Genomic DNA, 14,039 nt, shown 5'->3' with positions numbered 1-14,039 from the left:
TGGAAGAAGGCATGACAAAAGAAGAATCTCTATTCAAAAGCTAAGTGAGTTAGTTGTAATATTGATAAATTTCAAAAAATCATTTGTGATTGTCTCTATTAGCAAGTTTGATCTGGTCTCACATCATGCCAGCTATTACAAATTACTCATTTTTAATTGTAGAAAATTGCAAGTTACTTTCATTTGCTAATTTGAAGTGATCTTTACACGAAACTAGTTCGAATTTAACATAAAAACTATTATAAATTACATTCTTAAGACACAAGAGAATCACAAATTAGTCTCTTTTAAGAGTTTGAACATTCAGTTAGTCCTGACATGAGGCGTGCAAGGTGAGTGACTTTTCATTTGGTATGCTAGTCTAAATGATCCATCTTTGCTCCATGTTTGCCATATCATGTTGTGTTTTAGTCCTACTATTCATTTTTTTGTTTTCTAAAGCTTGTCATTTCTCTTCTCCTGAGATTGTTGTCCATTATTCTCTTGATAAAAAGATTCGTTTAGCTTGCAAGTAGAATTGCAGGGCAAAAAAAAAAAAAAATCTTCTCACCATGCATATAAAATGTGCTCGAATCTATTGCCATCTTCATGCCTATTAATTGATTCTGATGGGATCCCCAAACATTATATATAGAATTACATAATGGCTAACCGTTAAGATAGACTTAGGATGCTTGCATGTTTATTTCAATGCACATCTACTTTTGCATATGAATTTTATACACATCCAGTTGTGAGTTTTATACTGATGCATTATCTTAAATTCAGATTTATACCTCCCATGAGTGCGGCAGACCCGGATGATGAGACCAACCTTGCATAGATTTTATTTTACTCATATGGCTAATATTACTATTCAGTCACGATGGACTTCAAGAAGTACACGATATGGGCTAGCCGCCTATAGATAGTAAGTTTAAGTTGGGACCACGCACTTGTTGTCTTTGGTTTTCTTTTTTTTTTTTCAAAAATATAAAAAACAGCTCCAGAATGATATTTGGTGATTGGATTCTATGTTTATTTTTTCGAAGTCTTTCTCAATTTTCAAAAATTGAGCGAGTTGGAAAATTTGGATTCCAAAGATTTGAAAATCGAAACCATCCATGACTGACATTATTGCCACTACCTCCTCTTGTCATCTGCTGATATTAGCTACCGTTGTTGATGTTGGCCACCAAATACAACCTAAATTACTACTAAACTTTTTCAAGTTTTCAATTCACAGAGTTTCTTTTAGTCATGACTTTCTGAACAGAAATTCTAGTACCTTCGTTGTGAATTTCTGAATTGGGTGGACCAGCTCTTGTGGATATCTTTGCTTCAGAAATAAATAACTAGAATCATACTCGATTAACAAATCTTTCAATTGAGAAGATTCATCGGTCCAAGACAAAGAAAAGATCTACTTATTTTCTTTACTCATTCAGATAAAATTGAGTCAGCGGTGCGATTGTTATTAACATCTGTATAAATAAGTAGTAAATAATAAAGAGAAGATCTGTTTATTTTCTTTTACCTTGTAGTTAAACATGGGATAGGAAAAGATGGGGTGAGGAGATAGATATACACGATGAAAACAAAAAAAAAGTTGGAAAATACGAAATGGACATATTAGAAGAGTTGGCATCATAAATATTTATAAAAACTGAAAAAAAAATCTATATATTAGATAAAATTTGCGTTTTATAAAACAAGCCAATTCACTCGTGCCACATGACAAGTTTTGATATCATGCTCGGGACAGGAATCCTTGCCCATCATTCATCAGTGCGCCCCTTTCCGAGCGCAGACATCCTTCGTTCCACGGACGGCCAATCCGGGACCGCAGGGGAGTTCCCTCGTCGCCAGGCTCGGTTGCCAAAATTTTGTCAGCTGCGACTAAAAATTCCGCCTACACTGTCTCTCGGAACATCCGTTGCGCGTGCCAGAGCGGCGAACGAGCAACCTCCATCCGGCGACCCGCTTACGGTGCCCCGCGAAACAACGGACTGCGGACGTTCAAGTTCAAAGCGATTATCAGCCGCCTGTATGAAACCATCCCACGCATCGCATCGCGACCAAGCAGCAACCTCTATATTGTCCCGCGGAGCAGCCGACGCGAACGCGGAACCATCCCGTGCCCGTAAAATCGCCACCCCCTCCCCACCGCCGTATGTCCCCTTCTTCCCCTCTGCCGTCGGTGCTCCAAGAAAAGCGTAAAAGATAGCTCAGGTAATCATGGAGTCGTTCTTCTTTTTCCCTCTAAAACCCTAACCGTAGTTCTTCCTCGACCTCTATCATCGTCGGGACAATGGAGAAGGAGATCGTCATTCTCTCTCGAGTTGTCGCGAATCACCTCTTCCTTGGCCAGTTCGAAGCGCTCCGCGCGTCGCTCCTCAGCCTCCGGAAGCGGAATCCGGAGCTTGCCCTAGCAATTCTCCGGGCCGTCGTCTCGCAAGGTGGAAGGATCGACGGTGTCCTTTGGTCGAGCACCTGTAGTTCTCCTTCGCAACTCGCATGGCTTTCCACCCTAGAGCTGATCAAATTCCACCAGTCGGCCTCGACATGGAGATTCGATCCCGAGATTCTTGGCGTCAAGGTTGAGTTCCTTCTCTTGATCCAACTCCTCTCATCTAAAGTCTCAGAAATCTTGAAGAACCGATCTCAGGATCCGGATGTTGACGAGAAAGGGGAAACCACTGATGTAAATAAAGACCCCGTACAGATATTGAACAAGATATTAGGTTTTGGTGTTTGGAGATTGAAGGGCGATGCAGAGCGTGATGTCGAGGTTCTTCATGAGGGTTCTTCGGTGTCCGAGGATGAATTGAGGGGTCTGTGGAGGATTTTTCTCGATAACGCAGAGGTTCTTGATGCGCTGTGTGTGAACATTCAGAGGCAAGCCCGCCCATCCCAACCCTGTGAATCAGAATTGGCGATCAGTATCAGAACTGAAGCCATGGGGAGCTTAAGTTCGACTGTTGAGGAGTTGGAGGTTCTTGGTCGGATACAGCAGAGTGTTCAGATGGCACATTTGGATGCTCTGACGGAAGCCGCAGACAGAGATGATTGGGACGGAGCCTTTTCTCACCTCCGGTTTCTTCATCAAGATTTTGGAGTTGAGGAGATCGAGTATAAGTAAGTCATCCGAAAAAGTCATTTATGTCAAAGTAGTTTAAATTTTTCTTAACATCACTGCAGTACACTAACTACTTCAAGGCTTTTTCTGGATATTAGTTTGTTTTCATCATTGCTATTTTTCCCCCGTCTGCAGAAGTGAGTTGGCTGATTAGGTATTTAGCATCTGATAGGTCATAGCTACCAGCCTTGTAATGCTGAATTCTAGCTATCCGTCTTGTTGCTTGGGCAGCTTGTTCGAAATGTGCTTTATTAAATTTTCCTATGGTGTATAAATAGATTATCTGATATTTTCAACATTGATTTCCTCAGATTTGATATTTATTCTTCAATTTTACTTTTGATTGCTACAAGCTGACAGAGGATTTTAAACCACTAAATGTGTCCCTTTAAAGTTGCTTTAAGATTAAGGCATAAGAGAGAGAAGTTGCAATACATGATGCATGTATCAGGATTGAATCAAATGCATTCTTACCACATTGAACCATATGCAAATTTTGCACCAACGTCACTCACAAAAAACGAAAAGATTTTGAAACATGTTTGTTTAGATTATTAACTCAATACAAGGAATCAAATATCCTTGGGTTTAGGCCTTTCTGTCTGAAGTTGTTAAAGGTCATTTTTCAAATTCTGAATTTTGTATTTGTAGAATATATTGGGTTTTGACTTCCAAAAAAAAAAAAAAAAATCCGGCATATACAGTAAGATATGGTCAGTCAAAACCATATTGCATCCTGAAAAGAGGTTTTTCTTCATCTCCTTGTATTTCATTATCCTAATCATTTCAAGGACTTAGTTTTATTATGGCTCAAGAGTTTTTTTATGTAATCTGTTGTTCTACTTTTAGAGTTCCCCTGTAATAAATCATGGAATGTATCAAGATATAATGCTGTCACATGCCTATCTTTAGGTTCCATGTCATCTAGTGATTGACAAATGACACCAGGAGGTGTTGAACTTGGGCTGAAAACTCAAAGGAGAGAGGATAGGTCGATGCAACCGATTGCGGGGAGGTAGAAACCCCACCATGGCATGTATGACTCAAGGTGTTAGAACAGGTAGATGGTAGTCGGAAGAGTAGCAGAGGCAGATCACTTTCTTCCAAGTTCGAAAATATGATATTGGTTGGTCACTCCAATGGCACAACTCTCACACACTCACTCGTAAACCTTAGGATTCCACTAAAAGGGAGTAGAGAGAGAACAGAGAAAAAGCAAGGACAATTCCCACAAGGGAATCCTCACTAATCAATAATTCAAGTATCTCAAGTACGATTACAGGAGGAGCCCTAATGGGACTATTTATAAATGCTATATGAGAACTCTTTTCTTCAACTTTCTAATGTGGGATTCTAAATCCTATTTTAACTTGGAAGACCTTAACTATTAACTTCTTAATAACATCAAAAGTTCTCAAAAGGAAAAGTTCACAAATATCAGAACTCCCTAGAATTAACCAACATCAAACTTTTCTAATGAGAAAAAACTCAGGCTGGGTTCTGAAACCCATGTGTATGGGAGCTGCAACCTGTGCATATGGGATCCATAACCAATGCACTAGGCACGTGCGCCTGCACAGTCCCACAACCTGTGCAATCCAATCTCACATCCAGTTTTGGCTCAATCTTGCTCATCCAGCGAGTCCTAGGCACCACGCAAGTATGGTATGGTTTGTGATGTCAGAGAAATCTATTAGACTTTTCCATATTTCTTGAACCTATTTATCACTTTGTCCGACTCAATCTCTTCTTCTTAATCTGCTGCTTGGCAAGATGTGTAGGAACTCACATGTTATATCCTACCTTCAACATGTAAAGTGTTTTTCCATTAAAGGCTTTTCTTGTAGGATGACGATGCAAGTTCTCATCAAGAAGGCTTGGTCTCAAAATACTTATTATGGAGAAACTTGGATGGATGCACGAAATAGAATGATGTTGATGTATGCTGAAGCTCTTTCATCCAGTTGCATACAGCTTGTGCAGATGATTCAGGTGATGGAATTCTGCTGTTAATCATGTTCACTAAATTTACTTCCTGCAGTATATAGCTAGCTTTTAACATCTGATAATATATCTTGTCTTGCTGCTTGCAAAATATTGTGTGATCTTTCTATGTTCTCCTGAAGTTATTTTTTCAAAATTTTGAAAAACCTTCCTAAACTTTACAATCATTTGCTTTTATTTCTAATTTATAAAATTATGCACTGAAGTTAACATCTTGTATCGGTTATTGTTTGTACAACCCAAAACAGTATTGCTTAAGTGCCAAGTAACTTGCATGTACAGTAATCATAACTGAGAACCCTCAACCTGGTTATAAAATTGGGCTGCACCAGCCCTTTATGTTTATTATGAAATTCTTTCTTTCTTCATCGTTGATAGCTTGATGCACAAAATCAGATATTTATGACATGCTGATGTTGTTTTGTAATTCTAAAATTCCTTCTTGGAATTGAAGTTCTAAGCTTGTTATTTTTTTTAAAAAAAAAATCATCAGCAGCGCTGGCAATTAAAGTCTAGAAGTTCTGGATTAACTGCACTGTGGCATTAATCTCAACTTTTAAAAAGATGAAGAAGATGAGGAAATTAGTCTTTAACTTGTGACAGGGAGTAGTGGATAAAAAGGACTAAAGAACTAATTGCGTCTGGGAGATGGGAGTTTGGTACTTTGGTTGTTGTGATTTCTTTTACTTTGCATAGACTAATCCACTGGACTGGTCCTCTTTTAGAGCTAATTATGGTTTGCATCATACGGTATCTGAAATTTATATCAACACATTATATCTTGAATACAACATTATTTTTAACTACTTTTTTATCTACCAGGTCATTCAGGATGAAGTGTTTTCTCACGAAATTGAACAGCACAGAGTTTCTGATTCTGATGGATCCCTCTGCCTCTTAAGAAGTATCTGACAACATTAGCCCTGGACAATGCTAGTAATTTAGAAGACAAAACTGCTTCAAGCATTGCAGTCAGATCTTGCATGAGAGACCTGTACCACTATGCACGAATATCTGGAACACATGTCCTGGAATGTATTATGGATACAGCTTTGTCTGCTATTAGGAGGGAACAACTTCAAGAGGCTAGTGATGTATGTGGGATGTTCCCTGTATATGTGCGCTGCATTTTTTCCTCCTTTTCCCTGGATTAAGTTCTTGCCATAACATTTTAGACTTTTAATGGCTTTAACCTATTCTATCACTAACTGAGGGCAAGTGACTGTATGTAGATTCTTTCACTGTTCCCCCTTCTTCAGCCGCTGGTAGCTGTCTTAGGGTGGGATCTGTTGTCTGGTAAGACAGCAGGAAGAAGAAAGTTGATGAAGCTGTTGTGGACAAGTAGGTCACAGGTCCTAAGGCTGGAAGAATTTCCCCTTTATGGGAAGCAATCTGATGAGGTAATCTTCTTTATATGTTAATATTTTTTTTTCTGATGTAACTGTAATCTTTAGCTAAAATTCTTTATTTCCCGTTTCATGTGGCGACTTTTATTGACAGAGATCATGTGTGGAGTACCTTTGTGACCTCTTATGCTTTCACCTGGATCTTTCTTTCTTTGTTGCTTGTGTGAATTCTGGCCGGTCCTGGAATCTGAAGAACTCATTGCTTTTTTCTCAAAATAAGCAAGCTGTAGATGAACATGAGCCTGAAGTTTTAGAACCTTTTGTAGAGAACTTCATACTCGAGAGACTAGCTGTTCAAACTCCTATGAGGGTAAGTATGTGTTTTCACATTTGGAACCCTGCAGTGCTGGACTCTAGGCACTAAAATCAGTTTGCTGAGTTTAGTTCACAGTCCAAATAGTTATGGTTGTCTTCGTAGCTTTTCCCTTATTACATTTGTTGTGGGAACTGTCTTAATAATATGTTCCTTTATTTATTTATTTATTTTTTTGTTAAAGCAATTAGTTGTTACATGGCATGGCAATCACACAGTGGATTTGTAAATGAATTTGACATCACAATTTTCTTAAAGGTCTTGTTCGACGTAGTTCCTGGGATAAAATTTCAAGATGCAATCGAGCTTATTGGCATGCAGCCTATTGCTTCAACATCTGCTGCCTGGAAGAGGTGCAAAAATCTGTGTGCTTTGGCCTTTGTTGAATACCAATTCTATATATGTGTATTTTGCTTACAACACAATTTCATGGAAATCGATATGATGGATTTTAACTTGGGCTGTGTTGAAAATGTGATATGACCTTAAGACCTATCCTTGTCCTACTTAGCTTGCTTTAGTTGCACTCTCTACCTTCTATATGCAAAGGTACTAGACAAGGTTTGTTATACTGGTACTGGGTATTGTATCATTATCTTACTGATGCAGTATGGAACACATTGTATGGTATGGTATAGCTCTCATACTGAGACAAGGTTGGGAGACCTTTTTCTTTGGCCTAGCCATTGTACCATCTGAAACCAGGTGGTACAGGTCAGAACAACATGAAACCAAGTAGAACTGGTCAGTTCCGCCCGATACAAGCCAGTCTGGCCCTTGCATAGTACTGAACTCAGCACCATACTAATACCTTTGTTTTCAAAGAAGCAAACATGGATAGGTTCAAACTCAAATTATGTACTTGTTATTGCTACTTCGTAGTTAGTGCTTACTCTTCAAAACTGGTCCATCAATATTAGTTGCTAAGCTTTCATCTGAGGGTGTATTATCTTTCCTGATTTTATATTTGTCACTTGCTGAGAGGTTCCTAAATGTTAACATACTGTAAATGGCAGAATGCAAGATATTGAACTTATGCACATGCGGTATGCTCTTGAGTCGGCTGTCTTTGCTCTAGGATCCATGGAGCGAAGTGTCGGCAGTGAACTTGACAACCAATCTCGTATAGCTCTGTCATACTTGAAAGACATGCAAACTCATATGGAATCTATCAGTAATGCTCCTCGCAAGGTGAGTAAGTTCCTTTTCGTTTGGCATGCTAATGTAAATGATCCGTATCTACTCCATGCTTGCCATGTTATGTTGTGTTTTAGCCCTACTTTCATTTTATGTATCCGAAAGCTTGTAGCTTTTCTTCTCCTAAGATTGTTATCCATTGTTTTCTGGGCATAAAATCAGTGTTTAGCTTGCAAATAGAATAGCAGTTTTGACATAGCAGTGCTTTAATGTATTTGAAAATGGAGACAATTAGCTTAGTCTCATCTTTATTCTAATTTTGGTTGTTCTTATCTCTTCGTTTATTGCATAGTGAGGCACTCATGCGTATGCCTAACTGTAGTATGCCTACACCAAGCATCTGTTCTAACCTGTATCTCTTTCAGGTTGTCATGGATAAACTGACTTGTCATACTAGCATGTGCGTCACTTTATTCTTAGCATTACCATACTCACAAATTCAGCATTTGAGAATGATTCATCTAGAGATAAAAATCAGAATGTTGAAAAAAATCTGACAAATTTATCAGAAGTTCTTAAAAGGAGATACTATGGGCTGGAATTAGAAGGGAATCCTAGTGATAACATGCCTTGTATTTAGAAAGAGTTTTCCATGTCTTAGAATGGGAAAACTGTCTAATGGCGAAATCTAATTAGGGGTAATTCAAAAGTTGGAAAATATTCTCTCCAATGCAGCATTAGGATTTACAAGGTGTCATGCTGTATACTATATGCTGATGATATGACAGAAATAGACTAAAATAGCATTCCGATGAAGGGAAAAATGTTGTTAGAAAATGTAACTCTTAATAGGAATAAATAGCAAGAATGATTTATAAAAATCAACACAGATAATTGGGACACAACTTCTCCACTACAGTTTGGTAAAAAAAATCTGCCTTGCGTTAATGTTGTATTAATTCTTTTCAATGTTTTTTGTTTCTACTTTCTACTACTGCCTCCATATCTCTCAAGTCTTATTGTTTGCTTAAACAAATTAACTTTGCTGTTTATCTGTTCCCAATGCAGATATTCATGGTTAGCATTGTAACGCTACTATTGCTGTTGGATGAAATATCTGTCGATTTGACACAATCTGCCTCATCCAAAGCTCCTCCATCTCTTGGGAGCAGCTTGATCATAGTACTTCATGTGAAGGTGGAAACCAGATGGTGGTAGCTTTTACTGAGCTGCTACTTGCTATATTGCACCGCAATCTGCCAGAAATTGGCCCTGAAGTAGAGCACATGTTGAATAGTGGTCTGGCAACTGCAGGAAGACAGGCTTTAGAATGGAGACTATCTAACGCTAAACATTTTATTGAAGACTGGGAATGGCGCTTGTCCATTTTGCAGCGCCTTCAACCTTTATCTGGACAACAATGGAGTTGGAAGGAGGCCTTGGTTATTTTACGTGCTGCTCCTTCCAAATTGTTAAATCTGTGAGTTTGTTGAGACTTGCATTTCATAACCCTCTTTTTTGTTGTTCATCACATTCTTCTAATTGTGCCTCACAAAATCGGTTTTAGATTTTATGTGAAGGAACTTTGTAGCTGATTTTTTATTAATACTATATTCATAGTACATCAAAATTTTCAGTAAAATGATCCTTTGGTAGCTTTTTGTTCCCCCCTGTGCTTTCATTCTCTTGCAACATCTATTATTTGGAAGTCATCTGTTATGTCTTTTGTTTGGGCTAATTATGTTCCGTGGTCATGGCATTCATGGCCTGAAATGTTCTACTCCAATTTTAGCTCAAGATGGCATATAAGTTTGGAGAAGCACCACTAATCAGGTTGATGTTCTTGGAGGTGAACAGGTGGTATATGTGGTTAGAGGAGAAGAAATGACTACACTTGGTATTGGCTGCAGCCGCACCACTTATGGACCTGCAGAAGATGTTACGGCTCCAAATGAACTCCAACATTCTTTCTCCTCCTGCATTATGTCAACCCATGTCACAACTCAGTTTGCATGGAAAGCCATCTTATTGCTTTTAATGTCTCATGGTCTTGCCTCCAAGCAACTTCAACATCTCATCCTACTGCACCATGGCAACCCATATCAAACCCATTTAGCATGCAAACCATCTCTTTGCTCATGTTTCCAGCAGATGCTAGAGTTGATAGTTTGCAGTATCTTTTCCCTGATATAATTATGGCAACAGATATCACAAGTATTCACAACCCAGTTAACATAAAGAAAACATTATTGCTCACATTTGCTCAGGGCTTCAGTGGAAGGTGTTAGAGATGATACTATCCATCATTTATAGAGCACTGTTGCTCCTTTACCATTGTTTGCAGCATCTTTTCCCTCAAGGAACTCACTTCTTTTCCGGCAAATGTGTTCTTGTTTTTCTTGATAGAAGATATCTGCTAGCTTCTTACAGAAATTTGGCTAGGATTCTTTCACTTTTTGACCACTCCAAGGAGCTTTAGCCAAGTGGAACTAGAATTCTGATGTATTCTACCATTAGCTCTCTAATGGGTATTGTACCCTATGAACACCTTAAATCACCATGCAAATATAGTCCTGCTATTCAATAGAGTTCTTGAAAGGACAAAACAATGCCTCATGACTATAAAAGAACAGCTGGCAGGACTTGCTGACAATAGCCTTCTTAATGGACACTGTTTTATCTGCTGCTGAAAAATGAAAACCAGAGCAGGTATTGCTTCAGTTTTAGCTTGTGAAATGGGGTCCTCCACACAAAGACCTTGGAACCATATGCAAATAGCTGGAGGTTGACTAATTTCCACACCATTGCTCAAGCAATACAAATACTGGCTTTCATAATTGCTTGGATTCAGCAATCTATCTGATTTCGAGTGAATTACTAGTGATCCTGCATAAAGATCCTCATTGACAGACAAGGAACAAAGATGTTTGACTTAGTCTAGTAAAAACTACCATTTGTGGAAGCACATTGCCATATAGCTGAGAACTCCAAGATCCAACAAATCTTCCCACTCCTGGTTTTTTGTTAACAGAAATGAGAAATTTCTGCTCACGATGACCTTTTTCTGATGCATTACACCTCCTTATTATTAGGACAGATGTGACTTATTATACGTTCTTCTTTAGTCCCTAAATAATATTTTAATTGTAGTCCTAATAATATATGAATATGTTATGGAGAAGAAATTTTGGATTCATATTTCTTCTTTGTTCCATATTTTTCTGATAATGTTGATATTTTATTATATTCATTGAGCAGTTGCATGCAAAGGGCAAAGTATGACATAGGGGAAGAAGCAGTTAACCGATTTTCCTTGCCTCCAGAAGATAAAGCAGCTCTAGAACTTGCTGAATGGGTTGCTGGTGCTTTCAGAAGAGCATCGGTATTGTTCCTCAACTTACAAACCCAGTGTCCGTGTCAATGTTAGAGATTGTAAGCCCTTCATGTGCATCTATTTATAATTTTCTTGGCTAAATAAATTTTTATAGATGCTTATTCACTTTAATGTTAATTTCAAAAATTGACTTTCTTAAGTCAACCATAATTTTATCTCCTGACACAATTAGCAAGCTCTGTGAAGTATGATTTTGGAGGATATGCTATAATAATAAGTGCATTATTATTTAATAGTTACCTTGAAAGGTGTTTGATCATGGATATCATTTACTTCTGCTATATGACTATGTTTAATTTGTGCTCTTCCTACTAAACCTCTCAAGTTAGAAAAAAAAATAGTTTCTTCTGTACAAAATGATCAATCTTAACTTGTCTGTCTGACCTACATCATTTTCATACATGTATAACTCTTTATGATTTGAAATTCTTTTGCATGTTGAGTGTCAGAAGAAGTAATAAGACAACTGTATACAGTGACTACTGACTACCATGGCATCATGAAAATTTAAGGTCAAAGGTTGGAAAGATAATGGAAAAATGAAAATTATCTGTTTTAGAATTTATTTGACCCCTGGTTATTCAGAATTCTTGGTTCCTTAAAATGCATATAGAATTTCAACTGCATCTGTATTGAATTATAACTTTTTGTGCTGAAACTTCACTCAAAATCACAACTTATTGTGACCCATTAATAATTTCAAATGCCACTATATTATATGCCCATTTGTACAAATAAATACAACCACATCAATAAAAGATAATCTTAGTTATATGCCTTCTTAATTACAGGTATGCCAATATGATCATCTGATGATGTGATCTTCTAACAATATTAGACTGCTACTGTCCTTTCTTTCCCTGAATCGAAGCATTATTGCTACTTTGTTGTAACCACTGGATATGTTGTTGCTTAGAAGGAAAGAATGAGAAAGTATGCTTGACCTATTTCCAATGCTCCCTCTCTCATTCCTTTCTGCTTTTGTGCCATTTTGAGTAACAAGCAATGAATGTTATATTATTCCCCCCCGTCTAGCTCCTTTCCTGCTTCCACTCATGTTCCTTGCTCTTACTTAATATATTTCTGGACATTAATACACTCTAATTGCATATTCAAATGAAAAGCAACATGCAAAGTCTTACCAAAAATATAAAAAAGCACATGACAATGCAAGCATGGGTACATAGAATGGAGAAATTTGGATGCAGGTATGCATGTATCATGTCGCTAATGATTTTCTTGAGAGCCAAGAATACTGCTGTGAGTTGGGTTGGGGTTGATATCTGCCAGACACAACTAGGCTGTGTTAGATGTTTAAATCTCCATCTTGACTTAATCTACTTACTGCACGGGAATGACTCAATCAGCCAGGAAGAAGAATTGGAACTAAGTTGCAGTGCATAGTACTATATAGTCTGGTTCACTTCAGAAGCATAATTGGTTCCAAAAGTAATCTTATTTGCTTCAAAAAAAATCACTAAATTTATAGATATGATTTATGATGCGTGTCGTAGTACACCAAAATTAATTCTACTCACTACTATGTAGATAGGATGAGTCGGGATTGTATCCACAGAGATCTTAGGCCGATTATTTCAAAAATACAAACGAAAAGAATACTAGATTGTAAGAAACTAAGAAAGAAAAAAAAAAGATTGCAATAAAAATATTTTTCATTGATTAAATAAAGAAGCATACAATAGAAAAGAAATAAAAGTTCGATACAAGAACAACGAAATCAAGTTGATCTTCTCGTTGCGCCTAATAGTGAATGTGCCTCCTTGAATCCTTTGTCTTCCTCTATGCAGACAACGGTAGGATGACTGAAAGGCTTGGTCTAGGAACTCCAAGGAAGAAAGGTAGATGGAAGAGGGTATATGGAAGAGAAAGGGTATAGCGGTACTAGATTAGGACCATTCCTAGATTTGATGGAAGGCATGCTAGGTTAGTACTTCTTCTAGACTTATGAAACGAGAGAAGAGAGGGAGCTTGAAGAGAACTTAGGGTTGGCTTGATGCAGAAGAGAAGGAGGTGTTGAGGCTTATTTATAGAAGAGGGAATGGGGCTTAGGATTTAAAAAGAAAAGAATTTGGTGCGGCTGATTTCTCATGAATAGAGGCGCAAGAGAATTTAGGATTTCATAAAGAAAGGTGGGAGTGTGAATAAAGACCCTTAGATCAAGCCTCTTGCTTCTCCTCGTTGATCAATAAGTCGTGTTTACATTTAGTTCTATTTATCTTCTAATCTGGACTCTTGATTGGAGAGGTTTCTTCTGATCCGTTGATCTTTAAGTCGTGTTCACATTGGAATAGGAGTTGGTTGTCTGGTTCACTCAAATCTGAACCGATTTGAGTTCAATTTGAATCGTATGAACTTAAACTTCCCAATCACCTGCAAAATAGACTAGAAAGCATTAAATTTTAATAAATAACATAATTATTACAATATTTAGTACCTTTAGTGACTTAAATTAATTATTCGTCACATCTCCGAACTTGAACTTTACTCATCATCGAGTAAAATAGATATATTAGCATTGTACATCAAATTGTCCTTGAATCGAAGTTATCCTAGACACTCCTAAAGCAGTTGATACTCGGCTACACCATTAAAGAGGTATCTCATTGGTTTATCAATTCGATCCAATTAGGTTGAGTATTAGCCATA

At 37.7% G+C, this 14,039-nt stretch overlaps 2 protein-coding genes and 1 pseudogene across 2 annotated transcripts; all 3 read left to right on the top strand.

The window, feature by feature from the left end:
* The first annotated feature begins 1,815 nt into the window (after positions 1–1,815).
* On the top strand, positions 1,816–5,093 carry LOC140858394 (uncharacterized). Its single transcript, XM_073258837.1, has 2 exons — positions 1,816–3,117; positions 4,953–5,093. Exons 1-2 carry the CDS (start codon positions 2,291–2,293, stop codon positions 4,963–4,965), a joined length of 840 nt encoding a protein of 279 aa, XP_073114938.1. The 5' UTR covers positions 1,816–2,290; the 3' UTR covers positions 4,966–5,093.
* On the top strand, positions 4,967–11,394 carry LOC140858640 (uncharacterized). The gene is made up of 9 exons (XM_073259953.1): positions 4,967–5,110; positions 5,819–5,872; positions 6,025–6,216; positions 6,355–6,522; positions 6,623–6,838; positions 7,100–7,194; positions 7,858–8,032; positions 9,047–9,458; positions 11,237–11,394. The coding sequence occupies exons 1-8, from the start codon at positions 4,967–4,969 to the stop codon at positions 9,194–9,196; spliced, it is 1,194 nt and encodes a 397-aa protein (XP_073116054.1). The 3' UTR covers positions 9,197–9,458; positions 11,237–11,394.
* The window catches only part of LOC140858639 (uncharacterized), a 13,022-nt pseudogene continuing 8,247 nt past the window's right edge, over positions 9,265–14,039 (top strand).

The sequence above is a fragment of the Elaeis guineensis genome, chromosome 6, assembly GCF_000442705.2.
Source record: "Elaeis guineensis isolate ETL-2024a chromosome 6, EG11, whole genome shotgun sequence".
NCBI lineage: Eukaryota > Viridiplantae > Streptophyta > Magnoliopsida > Arecales > Arecaceae > Elaeis > Elaeis guineensis.
Note: the sequence above shows the minus strand (reverse complement) of the source record. Positions and strands in the feature narration are given on the sequence as shown.

Bases quoted from the DNA above. Each gene is read 5' to 3' on its own strand.
- LOC140858394 (XM_073258837.1), top strand. From the start codon at position 2,291: ATGGAGAAGGAGATCGTCATTCTCTCTCGAGTTGTCGCGAATCACCTC.
- LOC140858640 (XM_073259953.1), top strand. From the start codon at position 4,967: ATGACGATGCAAGTTCTCATCAAGAAGGCTTGGTCTCAAAATACTTAT. The intron at 5,111-5,818 runs GTGATGGAATTC...TACTTTGCATAG, and splicing joins AGCTTGTGCAGATGATTCAG to ACTAATCCACTGGACTGGTC. The intron at 8,033-9,046 runs GTGAGTAAGTTC...TTCCCAATGCAG, and splicing joins TCAGTAATGCTCCTCGCAAG to ATATTCATGGTTAGCATTGT.